An 18,177-nucleotide genomic window follows, 5' to 3' on the forward strand; every position below is an offset into this window, starting at 1 on the left:
ATTTGGGTTGAAGTTCCGTCGGCTTGATGTCCGGTAAGCGTTCAATCCACGAGGAGTTTTTGAAAACTGGACAAAACGCATCAAAAGGCTTATTTCCGTTTCATTACCTTTGTTACTAGAAAAATCAACAGCCAGAAACACAAAAAATGAGAAGATAATTGTACTGGGGAGCGTAATTGAAAATAAAAAGAAAAGTTTAAAATAATGGCCGCCAAAATTCTAAATAGCAGCGATAGTTAATGGTTTCAAATTGCCCCAAAAAACTAATTAAATACTTAAGCATACAGTTTTATTAATTATACACTGTGGCATTGTCTTTGTGCCTTTACGTGAGTTTTCGTTTAAAAGTTGGAACCTGAGAACATTTCTATAAGCCTAGCTTAAAAATGGAGCGGCTCCTGAACTTTAAAAAACTCTTGTTTTCAAAAGACAAAATGAAGTTCCACACTAAATCCAATAAAATTAAAAAATAGCGAAACAGGTGGGGAAAGTGGAGTGTGTTCTCAGTGAAAAATTTGATTGTTCGCTGAGCAATAAATTTTATCGTTTGCTAAGCATGTTCAACTTTCACAGATGATTCTAAGCACTGCAACGCGTGAAAATTTTGTCATCAAGTTTTCTAACCTGCATCTTTTTCAAAGCATTCTAATGATTACGTATACAAGGAATAAGAACAAAAAAATCGATTCAAATCCCAATCTGAATTGATAGAAAAGATTCTGTTATCATAAGGGGCGGATCCAAGTTTTTTCTCAAGGGGGTGGATGTTCAAAAATTTTCAAAAACTTTTTCGACATTTTTTTAAGTCAACCAATCAGATTTTTGGAGCACTCCCAGAATACTATACCCTATTTTGACGCAGCCATATTTTTGAAACGAAAAAAAAACAGGTCCAAAATGCCATTTTGACCTGTCAAAACAGGTGGAAAATGCGCTCCCCTTCAAAATTAGTATGTATTGGCGCCGGAGGTGCTTTTAGAAAAAATTTAGGGTTGGTCGACGAATATGGATGTCATAAAATAAAATGTAAGGGGGACCGTTTGGTCAGTGAGGGGTCGAGTTCCTGAGAGCAAGGGAAAAAGTCATTTTCTACCAACAAGAGAAAACATCGGTAAGACAAAGCAAAAAGCAAAGAAAAATGTTTGTGCTGGTTCATGCATTTGTGAAAGAAGACAAAAAAAATTAAAACTAAGGGTGCGCCAGAATAAGGTGATCAGCAACATTTCACGGCTTTAAAAAAAAGTTTGAGAAGATTTAAATTGAAAAAAGAAACAAGAAATTTTTTATCAGACTTCATTTCAATGAATTTATTTTGGAAAATTTAGGTTACTTTTTTGCAATTCTCAATATATCCCGGAAAAGATAAGTGCACAGGAGCTTTCATATGAGCCTAGCCTGATCGTGGACCGGTTCGTTTCAATAGTCGTGCAAAAAACTGCATATGAGCGTCAAGGTAGGAATAGTTTGATGTGATACTAGTGTTATCGGATGTCGCATCACGCTACAATAAGACGCTACAAAAATCCAGTAGAGGCGAAAAGTACTAAAGTTAGGGCGAAATTTTATCGCACACCAACATTTCATTTGCAGAAATTAGTTCTTTGGACGATCAGTTTTTGTTGGCAACTGTGTATCGGGCTGCTATGATAGACACATCCTTCTGCTCCGCCGTAGTCTTGGACTTCAGCTGGTTCGGTAAGTCCGGCAACTTCTCCGGCTCCAGGGATCCACTGCGTCTAGCGTTGCCAGTGCGCACGTGATCGAAGTAATGCACAAATGTATTCAATTCAGACACACTAATGTCCTCCAAATCTGTGAATAAGAGAAATGATATTCAACATGTCAGAAGAAGTTTTCTGTTGGGTATTACTCTTATCTTCTTGTAAAATTTCAATTATCGGGTGAAACAGGTGCATAGATAGCGCAAATCTAGAATTCATCAAAAGGGGCTATCAACGAATTTCATTAAACTTTGACGATCAAGGTCCTCCCTCAAAAGCTCGTGTATATTAATGCCACAAGTGTGTGGAAAAATTTTGCAGTTGATCCGCCAAAACGAATGTCCTAAAATAGTAGTAGGAGTCGAGTACCTGAAGGGGGGAGAGACGACCCTTTGCTAATATCGCCCTGAATTAAAAAATGGTACGGTTTTTCACTTAAAAAATCTATGTATAAGTATTCACCAGAATTTGAAATATATCATTTCATTGACATTCTTTTTGGCATGCAAAAAATTCAGTGTTAAAAAGTCGAATCCTGTGATTGAAAACTGCTAATCGCACTCAAAGATTAAGATTACCTGTTTTAATGCCGAGGTTTTTGTGTTTCTTCTCCCCTATCAGAAGCTGTGTCTTTGGGATATCGACTGATTGTGCCCTAAAGCCTAAATGTAAAAAGCAATGATAACGAACAGAGTATAGATATATGGATTTAAGGTCTTGTAAGTCAAAACGTCGCAATAAACGGTATTTCTCAGTAAATTAATTTTTTGAAAACTGACAGGCGTTACTCCAAAAGCCTCAGTCAATGCTTTTTGGACTTTGTAAAGCCAAATAGCAGTTTGCTCTTCGGAGCATTGGCTCTAAAAACAAAAAACACAGTATTTATTTGGTTTTAAAGTAAATATAACTTAATTGGCAGCTTCTACACTGAGAGTCCGCATACCGGCTTCCTTGTATGAGTCGAACTGGTCGCACAGCCTGTTGCCTTCCGTGGATGCTCTGGCCAGGGCAGTGCGGCAGTTTCGGATCCTCTTCTGGATTATCTGGTTTCTCAAATACTGATCGGCCTACAATTAAACACGTGTGGAAAACCGCAACAGACAAACCTGCTTTGTTTATATCTTGGCAAAATCAAATCAAAAGTTGTCGTAGAAATTGAAGTTTTTTTTCTTTTGAAGAAGACTGTGTCGATGAACTGTGAATTTATAATAATAATAATCATAATAAATTGTTTCCAAACGATATCTAGTTACAAAGTTATTTATAAAAATTTATAAATACAAATTAGAATCGTTCGGGAGAACACCATTAAGCCAACAAGGCCCGTTATTGTGTAGGTGAAGTGTTTTGAATGGATAATTAGATGAATTTGACTGACCTTAACGTCTGCATCAGTTCCTACGAAGTTGGCCTCTGTCTTCCTGTGGCAATTGAATTTGACCAATCTGTCGTCGGTGAGCAACCGTCTATCTTCTGGTCTTGGCAGGTATTTGTGGGCCGCTATCAGTCTCCGGTAGAAGTTGGTCTTCTCTGGGTTCATCACTGGTCCTCCTTCTGAACCCATCAACATACTGGTCCTGTGACTCAGTCTGTCTATTTCTCTGTCTGAGAGGTGACTGTGAACTGTGGCAGGGATGTTTTCTAGAAACAAGTCACTCACAATTCACGATTTTTTTCTCTGTTTTCAATTTCATTTTCCCTTTTTCTCCAATCACGAATTTCCAAGAAAACAGTTCGTGATCATATCAATCACATTATTAATGTAGGCTACTTAAGTTCCAAAATTTAGCATGAAGTTTGAATCCTTTGTTATGGACGTATATTTTCTTTTGAACGGTCTTCATGCTACACATTGAAAACATTGGTTGCACAGTTTTTCAGCGATCAAATTGTTATTCGTGTGAAGCCGACATCAGAAGCAGGGAATGATCAATACTTTCACTTCAAAGGTTCCTACCAGAGCGCATTTAGGGGTCTGGGTAGGTCTTTATAGCCCCCCTCCTCCGTCAGGGATTCAACGCTCTCCTTTGGTTCTCTACATCCTTTTCGGTTGACCGGTACTAAAAAACTTTCAATAGTAGATCAAAGGGAAAGGGACCTTGTGGGTGAGAGGTCGAATCCCCCAGGGGGAGCGTATGCACCTTAGCCCTTACCTCATCTTCCTCCCCCCCACGCTGAATCCACTCCTGGCTACAACTCACACTTGAACTCCCGGCTCCCGTCCTGGAGTCGGGTTCTTTTTTTTTCTTACCCTTCGACATCGCGCGAATATGAACTCTATAGTTCATATCGCAACCAGTGTTTTCAATTTTAAGTCTGACGATCGTTCGTCTATACATCAGCAACAGTAGATGAACATAATTAGGGAATAAGTATGTCTGCTTTGAATAAAGTCAAAGACCCCAAACTCCCCATTGAAACACTGTGTGATCAAAGTACTTACCCTGACTATTCTTCTCCGAATTGAAAAAACTGTTGAAGAAAGAAGATATAGTTATCATAAGTTAGTTTATCTTCTCGTTTGTTAAAATTTGTTAAAATTTCTCACCCAGATTTGTTAAAATTTCTCACCCAGATAGGCGTACTGTCGAGAGAACTGTCTCATCTGGTTCTTAAATGCGTGCTCTTTGTCGTGTCGGCATCTGCTCAGGTGTTTAGTCATCACTGAAAACCGATTGGCCACTCTGAAAACGAACCAAATGGCAATTATGTCGAAGTAAAAACAATCACATCCAAAAAAATGTTTTACCAAATATTTTGCAAAAAAAAGCAGAAAAAAAATCAGTTCGAATTGTTGTCCGGTACCTAATCTCGTGACTCAAATTACCTATCGTAACTCAACATTCCCAGTGAAAAAAAAAACGAATTGATTACATGGGGTCTTAATAGGAAGTGAAAATGAATTCAATTAGTCAACAAAGATGCACGTGTTTAGTTCCAGCTATCCGATGGAAATGAGCTGCAAAGGAAACGTAGGAGCCACTAATTTGCCTTAACGATTGTGTTCATGGGCATTTGATTCAAGGAAACTCAAAAATTATAAGACGTTTCTATTTGCTGCCTGAAAACCATAACAAAAGCTAAGGGCACATGGAAAAAGTAGTCGCAAACTTTCTAATTGGAGATCAACACTTAAAATTTACACAACATCATTTTCAAGCAGTAAATTATCCCATCAACTTGATTTTTAAGCTATATGTCCAATATTTTTTCCATAGAAACAAGCAACAAAAAAATCTTCGACTAAAGTCAATTCAAAACAAGAACAATGATAGCCAGCTGCTGTGCAAGTAGCACAGAATATTCCTACCAGAGAAGTTTGCATCATGAAGTTAAAGATTTCAAGGAATGTTTACTCGATGTTTTCTTCTAAGTTAAATGGCAATAACGTTGCAAAAAGGTAGGAACAATGGCTAAACAGTCTAAGGTTTGCGCCATATGATTTGCTCTCCCAGCAATTGCTGTAGTTTTGTCTAAAAATAACGGAAACTTTCAGACGAGTGTTTCTAAACAGTGGAACAAATACTTGATTTTTTGTTCCGAACCTTGAAAATGGGGAGGAACTCTGTAGTCGGGTGTTTTAGTTTTTTTATTATTATTTTTTGTTTTCCACGCAAAATCAGCTACCCTTAGATAATACTCAGAATGGGTCGAACGATATATCATATTAAAGTCCTTACAGTCGTGATTCGATTGAAATTTAAAAGTTTTAGACACTTTTTCCTCAATGTTGAGAAAAAATTGGTTTAACAATTTTGATTGTTGGTCTAGAGTTCGAATCGAAAACTAGAAAAAGTTCAAAACATTTCTGCAAAAAAATTTTTGAAATGTTTTTAAATGATTTTACTATTTTTTCCCGCTTTTTTTTGTTAATTTAAAAAAAATGTTTTCCAGTAGGCTGATATAACTATCACTGTCGAATAAACCTAATTTCTATTATTTGTTCAGATCTTTTCATCAACCCGCTGAAAAATGGACTCTAATTTGAATAACATTTTTTAAGACTATGATCACAACATTTTGTGCTACTTGCTCAGTAACCGGCTATTCTTGTTTTACTTTGGCCGGTTACTGCAAGTTATGACCAAGAGTGTTCTAATATATTAATATGTTTATCGCCTATGAGCTTTTTTTGAACTAGTCAAAAAGAAGCGATAAAAAATTTATGCAAAAAGGTCTGAAAAACCTGCCTGAAAATCCAGGTGCGGCCCAAAGATATCAAGTATGATGTATCATGTATCTTGTGATGATTTAACATTCTAGATACTTTATGATATAAAGTATAATTGAGTCCTAAACTAAGCGAAGAGGTAACTGAAGGAACTATTTTCTTTTTCATCACTTCAATAAATTTTGAAAAAATTAAACAAAAAAAAATAAACAAATTTTTGTGCTTTAAGAAAATTATATTTTTTAACCAAAGAGCGCTTAATTTGGCACTCTTTACCCTAATCAGAAAAATAAATTGGACAATATGTCGTTTTTTTTGTAGTTTAAGCCTGCAGATATTGGAAAAAAATTTAAAAAAATCTTTATCTGATACCTCGAAGAATGAAAAACAAAATAATTTTAGATACTGCGCACCAGAGGCGGATATACGGTTTTTTCGACGAGGGGCGGACTTTCGAAATTTTTAGAAAATTTTGTTGACCTTTTTTTCAGGTCGATCAAATGGTTTCTTGAGGTCTCCTAAATCACTAAAAGGACCCTTTTTTGACCAAACTTTCTGCGCCGCAGCCATTTGTTTTGTAAAAAAGACAGGCCAAAAATTCCGTTTTTGGGTTTTTTGAATGTTTTGTTTGACTAAAAAGTTGCGTTTTTTCGGCGCGCGCTCCCTGACAAAATTAGCACATAATGCCGCCGTAAAATTTTGGCGCCGAATCCGTAAGGGAAGGGTGGTAAATTGTCTGGAAACACCCCCAATCCTCACCCCACATTCGCCCCTGGCTGAGGACATAACTAACTTTTGAGTTTTTTCAATTACTAGGGAACGAGAAGTCTAGGGAACGAGAGTGTTTCTAAACAGTGGAACAAATACTTGATTTTTTGTTCCGAACCTTGAAAATGGGAAGGAACTCTGTAGTCGGGTGTTTTAGTTTTTTATTATTATTTTTTGTTTTCCACGCAAAATCAGCTACCCTTAGATAATACTCAGAATGGGTCGAACGATATATCATATTAAAGTCCTTACAGTCGTGATTCGATTGAAGTTTAAAAGTTTTAGACACTTTTTCCTCAATGTTGAGAAAAAATCGGTTTAACAATTTTGATTGTTGGTCTAGAGTTCGAATCGAAAACTAGAAAAAGTTCAAAACATTTCTGCAAAAAAATTTTTGAAAAGTTTTTAAATGATTTTACTATTTTTTCCCGCTTTTTTTTGTTAATTTAAAAAAAATGTTTTCCAGTAGGCTGATATAACTATCAATGTCGAATAAACCTAATTTCTATTATTTGTTCAGATCTTTTCATCAACCCGCTGAAAAATGGACTCTAATTTGAATAACATTTTTTAAGACTATGATCACAACATTTTGTGCTACTTGCTCAGTAACCGGCTATTCTTGTTTTACTTTGGCCGGTTACTGCAAGTTATGACCAAGAGTTTTCTAATATATTAATATGTTTATCGCCTATGAGCTTTTTTTGAACTAGTCAAAAAGAAGCGATAAAAAGTTTATGCAAAAAGGTCTGAAAAACCTGCCTGAAAATCCAGGTGCGGCCCAAAGATATCAAGTATGATGTATCATGTATCTTGTGATGATTTAAGATACTAGATACTTTATGATATAAAGTATAATTGAGTCCTAAACTAAGCGAAGAGGTAACTGAAGGAACTATTTTCTTTTTCATCACTTCAATAAATTTTGAAAAAAGTAAACAAAAAAAATAAACAAATTTTTGTGCTTTAAGAAAATTATATTTTTTAACCAAAGAGCTTAATTTGGCACTCTTTACCCTAATCAGAAAAATTAATTGGACAATATGTCGTTTTTTTTGTAGTTTAAGCCAGCAGATATTGGAAAAAAGTTTTAAAAAATCTTTATCTGATACCTCGAAGAATGAAAAACAAAATAATTTTAGATACTGCGGACCAGAGGCGGATCTACGGTTTTTTCGACGAGGGGCGGACTTTCGAAATTTTTAGAAAATTTAGTTGACCTTTTTTTCAGGTCGATCAAATGGTTTCTTGAGGTCTCCTAAATCACTAAAAGGACCCTTTTTTGACCAAACTTTCTGCGCCGCAGCCATTTTTTTTGTAAAAAAGACAGGCTAAAAATTCCGTTTTTGGGTTTTTTGAGTGTTTTGTTTGACTAAAAAGTTGCGTTTTTTCGGCGCGCGCTCCCTGTCAAAATTAGCTCATAATGCCGCCGTAAAATTTTGGCGCCGAATCCGTAAGGGAAGGGTGGTAAATTGTTTGGAAACACCCCCAATCCTCACCCCACATTCGCCCCTGGCTGAGGACATAACTCACTTTTGAGTTTTTTCAATTACTAGGGAACGAGAAGTCTAGGGAACGAGAGTGTTTCTAAACAGTGGAACAAATACTTGATTTTTTGTTCCGAACCTTGAAAATGGGAAGGAGCTCTGTAGTCGGGTGTTTTAGTTTTTTATTATTATTTTTTGTTTTCCACGCAAAATCAGCTACCCTTAGATAATACTCAGAATGGGTCGAACGATATATCATATTAAAGTCCTTACAGTCGTGATTCGATTGAAATTTAAAAGTTTTAGACACTTTTTCCTCAATGTTGAGAAAAAATCGGTTTAACAATTTTGATTGTTGGTCTAGAGTTCGAATCGAAAACTAGAAAAAGTTCAAAACATTTCTGCAAAAAAAAATTTGAAAAGTTTTTAAATGATTTTACTATTTTTTCCCGCTTTTTTTTTGTTAATTTAAAAAAAAATGTTTTCCAGTAGGCTGATATAACTATCAATGTCGAATAAACCTAATTTCTATTATTTGTTCAGATCTTTTCATCAACCCGCTGAAAAATGGACTCTAATTTGAATAACATTTTTAAGACTATGATCACAAAATTTTGTGCTACTTGCTCAGTAACCGGCTATTCTTGTTTTACTTGGGCCGGTTACTGCAAGTTATGACCAAGGGTTTTCTAATATATTAATATGTTTATCGCCTATGAGCTTTTTTTGAACTAGTGGTGCGGCCCAAAGATATCAAGTATGATGTATCATGTATCTTGTGATGATTTAAGATACTAGATACTTTATGATATAAAGTATAATTGAGTCCTAAACTAAGCGAAGAGGTAACTGAAGGAACTATTTTCTTTTTCATCACTTCAATAAATTTTGAAAAAAGTAAACAAAAAAAAATAAACAAATTTTTGTGCTTTAAGAAAATTATATTTTTTAACCAAAGAGCTTAATTTGGCACTCTTTACCCTAATCAGAAAAATAAATTGGACAATATGTCGTTTTTTTTGTAGTTTAAGCCAGCAGATATTGGAAAAAAATTTAAAAAAATCTTTATCTGATACCTCGAAGAATGAAAAACAAAATAATTCAAGATACTGCGGACCAGAGGCGGATCTACGGTTTTTTCGACGAGGGGCGGACTTTCGAAATTTTTAGAAAATTTAGTTGACCTTTTTTTCAGGTCGATCAAATGGTTTCTTGAGGTCTCCTAAATCACTAAAAGGACCCTTTTTTGACCAAACTTTCTGCGCCGCAGCCATTTTTTTTGTAAAAAAGACAGGCCAAAAATTCCGTTTTTGGGTTTTTTGAGTGTTTTGTTTGACTAAAAAGTTGCGTTTTTTCGGCGCGCGCTCCCTGTCAAAATTAGCTCATAATGCCGCCGTAAAATTTTGGCGCCGAATCCGTAAGGGAAGGGTGGTAAATTGTTTGGAAACACCCCCAATCCTCACCCCACATTCGCCCCTGGCTGAGGACATAACTCACTTTTGAGTTTTTTCAATTACTAGGGAACGAGAAGTCTAGGGAACGAGAGTGTTTCTAAACAGTGGAACAAATACTTGATTTTTTGTTCCGAACCTTGAAAATGGGAAGGAACTCTGTAGTCGGGTGTTTTAGTTTTTTATTATTATTTTTTGTTTTCCACGCAAAATCAGCTACCCTTAGATAATACTCAGAATGGGTCGAACGATATATCATATTAAAGTCCTTACAGTCGTGATTCGATTGAAATTTAAAAGTTTTAGACACTTTTTCCTCAATGTTGAGAAAAAATTGGTTTAACAATTTTGATTGTTGGTCTAGAGTTCGAATCGAAAACTAGAAAAAGTTCAAAACATTTCTGCAAAAAAATTTTTGAAAAGTTTTTAAATGATTAACTATTTTTTCCCGCTTTTTTTGCTAATTTAAAAAAAAATGTTTTCCAGTAGGCTGATATAACTATCACTGTCGAATAAACCTAATTTCTATTACTTGTTCAGATCTTTTCATCAACCCGCTGAAAAATGGACTCTAATTTGAATAACATTTTTTAAGACTATGATCAAAACATTTTGTGCTACTTGCTCAGTAACCGGCTATTCTTGTTTTACTTTGGCCGGTTACTGCAAGTTATGACCAAGAGTGTTCTAATATATTAATTTGTTTATCGCCTACGAGCTTTTTTTGAACTACTCAAAAAAAAGCGATAAAAAGTTTATGCAAAAAGGTCTGAAAAACCTGCCTGAAAATCCAGGTGCGGCCCAAAGATATCAAGTATGATGTATCATGTATCTTGTGATGATTTAAGATACTAGATACTTTATGATATAAAGTATAATTGAGTCCTAAACTAAGCGAAGAGGTAACTGAAGGAACTATTTTCTTTTTCATCACTTCGATAAATTTTGAAAAAAGTAAACAAAAAAAAATAAACAAATTTTTGTGCTTTAAGAAAATTATATTTTTTAACCAAAGAGCTTAATTTGGCACTCTTTACCCTAATCAGAAAAATAAATTGGACAATATGTCGTTTTTTTTGTAGTTTAAGCCAGCAGATATTGGAAAAAAATTTAAAAAAATCTTTATCTGATACCTCGAAGAATGAAAAACAAAATAATTTAAGATACTGCGGACCAGAGGCGGATCTACGGTTTTTTCGACGAGGGGCGGACTTTCGAAATTTTTAGAAAATTTAGTTGACCTTTTTTTCAGGTCGATCAAATGGTTTCTTGAGGTCTCCTAAATCACTAAAAGGACCCTTTTTTGACCAAACTTTCTGCGCCGCAGCCATTTTTTTTGTAAAAAAGACAGGCCAAAAATTCCGTTTTTGGGTTTTTTGAATGTTTTGTTTGACTAAAAAGTTGCGTTTTTTCGGCGCGCGCTCCCTGTCAAAATTAGCTCATAATGCCGCCGTAAAATTTTGGCGCCGAATCCGTAAGGGAAGGGTGGTAAATTGTTTGGAAACACCCCCAATCCTCACCCCACATTCGCCCCTGGCTGAGGACATAACTCACTTTTGAGTTTTTTCAATTACTAGGGAACGAGAAGTCTAGGGAACGAGAGTGTTTCTAAACAGTGGAACAAATACTTGATTTTTTGTTCCGAACCTTGAAAATGGGAAGGAACTCTGTAGTCGGGTGTTTTAGTTTTTTATTATTATTTTTTGTTTTCCACGCAAAATCAGCTACCCTTAGATAATACTCAGAATGGGTCGAACGATATATCATAATAAAGTCCTTACAGTCGTGATTCGATTGAAATTTAAAAGTTTTAGACACTTTTTCCTCAATGTTGAGATAAAATCGGTTTAACAATTTTGATTGTTGGTCTAGAGTTCGAATCGAAAACTAGAAAAAGTTCAAAACATTTCTGCAAAAAAATTTTTGAAAAGTTTTTAAATGATTTTACTATTTTTTCCCGCTTTTTTTTGTTAATTTAAAAAAAAATGTTTTCCAGTAGGCTGATATAACTATCACTGTCGAATAAACCTAATTTCTATTACTTGTTCAGATCTTTTCATCAACCCGCTAAAAATGGACTCTTATTTGAATAACATTTTTTAAGACTATGATCACAACATTTTGTGCTACTTGCTCAGTAACCGGCTATTCTTGTTTTACTTTGGCCGGTTACTGCAAGTTATGACCAAGAGTGTTCCAATATATTAATTTGTTTATCGCCTATGAGCTTTTTTTGAACTACTCAAAAAAAAGCGATAAAAAGTTTATGCAAAAAGGTCTGAAAAACCTGCCTGAAAATCCAGGTTTGGCCCAAAGATATCAAGTATGATGTATCATGTATCTTGTGATGATTTAAGATACTAGATACTTTATGATATAAAGTATAATTGAGTCCTAAACTAAGCGAAGAGGTAACTGAAGGAACTATTTTCTTTTTCATCACTTCAATAAATTTTGAAAAAAGTAAACAAAAAAAAATAAACAAATTTTTGTGCTTTAAGAAAATTATATTTTTTAACCAAAGAGCTTAATTTGGCACTCTTTACCCTAATCAGAAAAATAAATTGGACAATATGTCGTTTTTTTTGTAGTTTAAGCCAGCAGATATTGGAAAAAAATTTAAAAAAATCTTTATCTGATACCTCGAAGAATGAAAAACAAAATAATTTTAGATACTGCGGACCAGAGGCGGATCTACGGTTTTTTCGACGAGGGGCGGACTTTCGATATTTTTAGAAAATTTTGTTGACATTTTTTTCAGGTCGATCAAATGGTTTCTTGAGGTCTCCTAAATCACTAAAAGGACCCTTTTTTGACCAAACTTTCTGCGCCGCAGCCATTTTTTTTGTAAAAAAGACAGGCCAAAAATTCCGTTTTTGGGTTTTTTGAATGTTTTGTTTGACTAAAAAGTTGCGTTTTTTTGGCGCGCGCTCCCTGTCAAAATTAGCACATAATGCCGCCGTAAAATTTTGGCGCCGAATCTGTAAGGGAAGGGTGGTAAATTGTCTGGAAACACCCCCAATCCTCACCCCACATTCGCCCCTGGCTGAGGACATAACTCACTTTTGAGTTTTTTCAATTACTAGGGAACGAGAAGTCTAGGGAACGAGAGTGTTTCTAAACAGTGGAACAAATACTTGATTTTTTGTTCCAAACCTTGAAAATAAGAAGGAACTCTGTAGTCGGGTGTTTTAGTTTTTTATTATGATTTTTTGTTTTCCACGCAAAATCAGCTACCCTTAGATAATACTCAGAATGGGTCAAACGATATATCATATTAAAGTCCTTACAGTCGTGATTCGATTGAAATTTAAAAGTTTTAGACACTTTTTCCTCAATGTTGAGAAAAAATCGGTTTATTAATTTTGATTGTTGGTCTAGAGTTTGAATCGAAAACTAGAAAAAGTTCAAAACATTTCTGCAAAAAAATTTTTGAAAAGTTTTTAAATGATTTTACTATTTTTTCCCGCTTTTTTTTTGTTAATTTAAAAAAATGTTTTCCAGTAGGCTGATATAACTATCACTGTCGAATAAACCTAATTTCTATTATTTGTTCAGATCTTTTCATCAACCCGCTGAAAAATGGACTCTAATTTGAATAACATTTTTTAAGACTATGATCACAACATTTTGTGCTACTTGCTCAGTAACCGGCTATTCTTGTTTTACTTTGGCCGGTTACTGCAAGTTATGACCAAGGGTGTTCTAATATATTAATATGTTTATCGCCTATGAGCTTTTTTTGAACTAGTCAAAAAGAAGCGATAAAAAGTTTATGCAAAAAGGTCTGAAAAACCTGCCTGAAAATCCAGGTGCGGCCCAAAGATATCAAGTATGATGTATCATGTATCTTGTGATGATTTAAGATACTAGATACTTTATGATATAAAGTATAATTGAGTCCTAAACTAAGCGAAGAGGTAAGTGAAGGAACTATTTTCTTTTTCATCACTTCAATAAATTTTGAAAAAAGTAAACAAAAAAAAATAAACAAATTTTTGTGCTTTAAGAAAATTATATTTTTTAACCAAAGAGCTTAATTTGGCACTCTTTACCCTGATCAAAAAAATAAATTGGACAATATGTCGTTTTTTTTGTAGTTTAAGCCAGCAGATATTGGAAAAAAATTTAAAAAAATCTTTATCTGATACCTCGAAGAATGAAAAACAAAATAATTTAAGATACTGCGGACCAGAGGCGGATCTACGGTTTTTTCGACGAGGGGCGGACTTTCGAAATTTTTAGAAAATTTAGTTGACCTTTTTTTCAGGTCGATCAAATGGTTTCTTGAGGTCTCCTAAATCACTAAAAGGACCCTTTTTTGACCAAACTTTCTGCGCCGCAGCCATTTTTTTTGTAAAAAAGACAGGCCAAAAATTCCGTTTTTGGGTTTTTTGAATGTTTTGTTTGACTAAAAAGTTGCGTTTTTTCGGCGCGCGCTCCCTGTCAAAATTAGCTCATAATGCCGCCGTAAAATTTTGGCGCCGAATCCGTAAGGGAAGGGTGGTAAATTGTTTGGAAACACCCCCAATCCTCACCCCACATTCGCACCTGGCTGAGGACATAACTCACTTTTGAATTTTTTCAATTACTAGGGAACGAGAAGTCTAGGGAACGAGAGTGTTTCTAAACAGTGGAACAAATACTTGATTTTTTGTTCCGAACCTTGAAAATGGGAAGGAACTCTGTAGTCGGGTGTTTTAGTTTTTTATTATTAATTTTTGATTTCCACGCAAAATCAGCTACCCTTAGATAATACTCAGAATGGGTCGAACGATATATCATATTAAAGTCCTTACAGTCGTGATTCGATTGAAATTTAAAAGTTTTAGACACTTTTTCCTCAATGTTGAGAAAAAATCGGTTTAACAATTTTGATTGTTGGTCTAGAGTTCGAATCGAAAACTAGAAAAAGTTCAAAACATTTCTGCAAAAAAATTTTTGAAAAGTTTTTAAATGATTTTACTATTTTTTCCCGCTTTTTTTGTTAATTTAAAAAAAAATGTTTTCCAGTAGGCTGATATAACTATCACTGTCGAATAAACCTAATTTCTATTACTTGTTCAGATCTTTTCATCAACCCGCTGAAAAATGGACTCTAATTTGAATAACATTTTTTAAGACTATGATCACAACATTTTGTGCTACTTGCTCAGTAACCGGCTATTCTTGTTTTACTTTGGCCGGTTACTGCAAGTTATGACCAAGAGTGTTCTAATATATTAATTTGTTTATCGCCTATGAGCTTTTTTTGAACTACTCAAAAAAAAGCGATAAAAAGTTTATGCAAAAAGGTCTGAAAAACCTGCCTGAAAATCCAGGTGCGGCCCAAAGATATCAAGTATGATGTATCATGTATCTTGTGATGATTTAAGATACTAGATACTTTATGATATAAAGTATAATTGAGTCCTAAACTAAGCGAAAAGGTAATTGAAGGAACTATTTTCTTTTTCATCACTTCAATAAATTTTGAAAAAAGTAAACAAAAAAAAATAAACAAATTTTTGTGCTTTAAGAAAATTATATTTTTTAACCAAAGAGCTTAATTTGGCACTCTTTACCCTAATCAGAAAAATAAATTGGACAATATGTCGTTTTTTTGTAGTTTAAGCCAGCAGATATTGGAAAAAAATTTTAAAAAATCTTTATCTGATACCTCGAAGAATGAAAAACTAAATAATTTTAGATACTGCGGACCAGAGGCGGATCTACGGTTTTTTCGACGAGGAGCGGACTTTCGAAATTTTTAAAAAATTTTGTTGACCTTTTTTCAGGTCGATCAAATGGTTTCTTGAGGTCTCCTAAATCACTAAAAGGACCCTTTTTTGACCAAACTTTCTGCGCCGCAGCCATTTTTTTTGTAAAAAAGACAGGCCAAAAATTCCGTTTTTGGGTTTTTTGAATGTTTTGTTTGACTAAAAAGTTGCGTTTTTTCGGCGTGCGCTCCCTGTCAAAATTAGCTCATAATGCCGCCGTAAAATTTTGGCGCCGAATCTGTAAGGGAAGGGTGGTAAATTGTCTGGAAACACCCCCAATCCTCACCCCACATTCGCCCCTGGCTGAGGACATAACTCACTTTTGAGTTTTTTCAATTACTAGGGAACGAGAAGTCTAGGGAACGAGAGTGTTTCTAAACAGTGGAACAAATACTTGATTTTTTGTTCCGAACCTTGAAAATGGGGAGGAACTCTGTAGTCGGGTGTTTTAGTTTTTTATTATTATTTTTTGTTTTCCACGCAAAATCAGCTACCCTTAGATAATACTCAGAATGGGTCGAGCGATATATCATATTAAAGTCCTTACAGTCGTGATTCGATTGAAATTTAAGAGTTTTAGACACTTTTTCCTCAATGTTGAGAAAAATCGGTTTAACAATTTTGATTGTTGGTCTAGAGTTCGAATCGAAAACTAGAAAAAGTTCAAAACATTTCTGCAAAAAAATTTTTGAAAAGTTTTTAAATGATTTTACTATTTTTTCCCGCTTTTTTTGTTAATTTAAAAAAAAATGTTTTCCAGTAGGCTGATATAACTATTACTGTCGAATAAACCTAATTTCTATTATTTGTTCAGATCTTTTCATCAACCCGCTGAAAAATGGACTCTAATTTGAATAACCTTTTTTAAGACTATGATCACAACATTTTGTGCTACTTGCTCAGTAACCGGCTATTCTTGTTTTACTTTGGCCGGTTACTGCAAGTTATGACCAAGAGTGTTCTAATATATTAATTTGTTTATCGCCTATGAGCTTTTTTTGAACTACTCAAAAAAAAGCGATAAAAAGTTTATGCAAAAAGGTCTGAAAAACCTGCCTGAAAATCCAGGTGCGGCCCAAAGATATCAAGTATGATGTATCATGTATCTTGTGATGATTTAAGATACTAGATACTTTATGATATAAAGTATAATTGAGTCCTAAACTAAGCGAAGAGGTAAGTGAAGGAACTATTTTCTTTTTCATCACTTCAATAAATTTTGAAAAAAGTAAACAAAAAAAAATAAACAAATTTTTGTGCTTTAAGAAAATTATATTTTTTAACCAAAGAGCTTAATTTGGCACTCTTTACCCTAATCAGAAAAATAAATTCGACAATATGTCGTTTTTTTGTAGTTTAAGCCAGCAGATATTGGAAAAAAGTTTAAAAAAATCTTTATCTGATACCTCGAAGAATGAAAAACAAAATAATTTTAGATACTGCGGACCAGAGGCGGATCTACGGTTTTTTCGACGAGGGGCGGACTTTCGAAATTTTTAGAAAATTTAGTTGACCTTTTTTTCAGGTCGATCAAATGGTTTCTTGAGGTCTCCTAAATCACTAAAAGGACCCTTTTTTGACCAAACTTTCTGCGCCGCAGCCATTTTTTTTGTAAAAAAGACAGACCAAAAATTCCGTTTTTGGGTTTTTTGAATGTTTTGTTTGACTAAAAAGTTGCGTTTTTTCGGCGCGCGCTCCCTGTCAAAATTAGCACATAATGCCGCCGTAAAATTTTGGCGCCGAATCCGTAAGGGAAGGGTGGTAAATTGTCTGGAAACACCCCCAACCGTCACCCCACATTCGCCCCTGGCTGAGGACATAACTCACTTTTGAGTTTTTTCAATTACTAGGGAACGAGAAGTCCCAAGCTTTTTGTAAACGTTGGCAATTGTAAAATGTAGAAATTTGAGAAGTGTGTACATGTGAGCCGACGACTCGCTTTTTTGCGTACGAGTAAACATATGAGGTTATGAAAACAATTATAGCCATAATTAAAATTAAAATTGATTTATTAAAATTTTTAGTCATTCTGGCGTTCTATGCATTATTAAACTTTTTCCTTTACATGTCGTTTTAAAAAATCCAATGTATACCTAAAGACAAAAATAACACAATTAAAACTGGCAAAACAATTTCGAAACTTTTGATTTTTATGTCAAAATATTTTTTTCTAATTCAAATCGATGCGCTTTTTAACAATTTTTGGCAAGTCGGAGATGCATTTTAAACTCAAACAAAAATGCTATGATAACTAAAATTTTGTAACGAGCAGAAGATCTGCGTGACTTACCTTCGATTATCTCGTTTGGCTTCATCAAACTTAGAGACGCACTCTTCGTGTTTGGCAGAGGAGTCGTAGTCAAAGGGCATATCGCAGGGAAAACACAAGTTAATCAAATTAATTGTTTATTTATTAAAATGTAATGCTTTGACGAATTTTTTTTGGAAAGACATGACTCATGTTACGTTTTAATTTGGTAGCACGCAACTCTTTCTGTGTCATTTCATTGTATTTTTCATCTAACCTGTCCAAGTGGCGCTTTTGATTGATAACAAAAGCCAGTCTACCAGATTTATGTCAGCTTTTCAAGGAGCTGTTTCATTTTTGGGATTTCTTTTATGATTCAGTTTAATACAGCTGAGTGAACACTTAGACTTTCTGCCTCTTTTGAATTTAGTACAGAAATTTTGTTACCTTTCTAAAATCTAAAAAAAAAAACAATTATGTCTTTATCCAGGTAAAGCTGCCTAATATTGAAAGCATCCTTCATGAAAATAGGCTCAAACGCAAAATTAATTTGCTAAGAAGCGACAAAAAAG

At 34.4% G+C, this 18,177-nt stretch overlaps 1 protein-coding gene across 1 annotated transcript; it reads right to left on the reverse strand.

Annotated features, from left to right (window-relative positions):
* Positions 1 to 1,330: 1,330 nt before the first annotated feature.
* Positions 1,331 to 17,946, reverse strand: LOC134846350 (uncharacterized). The gene is made up of 6 exons (XM_063863665.1): positions 17,648 to 17,946; positions 4,293 to 4,405; positions 3,100 to 3,362; positions 2,665 to 2,788; positions 2,300 to 2,383; positions 1,331 to 1,812 (listed from the first exon to the last, which is right to left on the reverse strand). The coding sequence occupies exons 1-6, from the start codon at positions 17,725 to 17,727 to the stop codon at positions 1,610 to 1,612; spliced, it is 867 nt and encodes a 288-aa protein (XP_063719735.1). The 5' UTR covers positions 17,728 to 17,946; the 3' UTR covers positions 1,331 to 1,609.
* Positions 17,947 to 18,177: the final 231 nt, after the last annotated feature.

The sequence above is a fragment of the Symsagittifera roscoffensis genome, chromosome 5, assembly GCF_963678635.1.
Source record: "Symsagittifera roscoffensis chromosome 5, txSymRosc1.1, whole genome shotgun sequence".
NCBI lineage: Eukaryota > Metazoa > Xenacoelomorpha > Acoela > Convolutidae > Symsagittifera > Symsagittifera roscoffensis.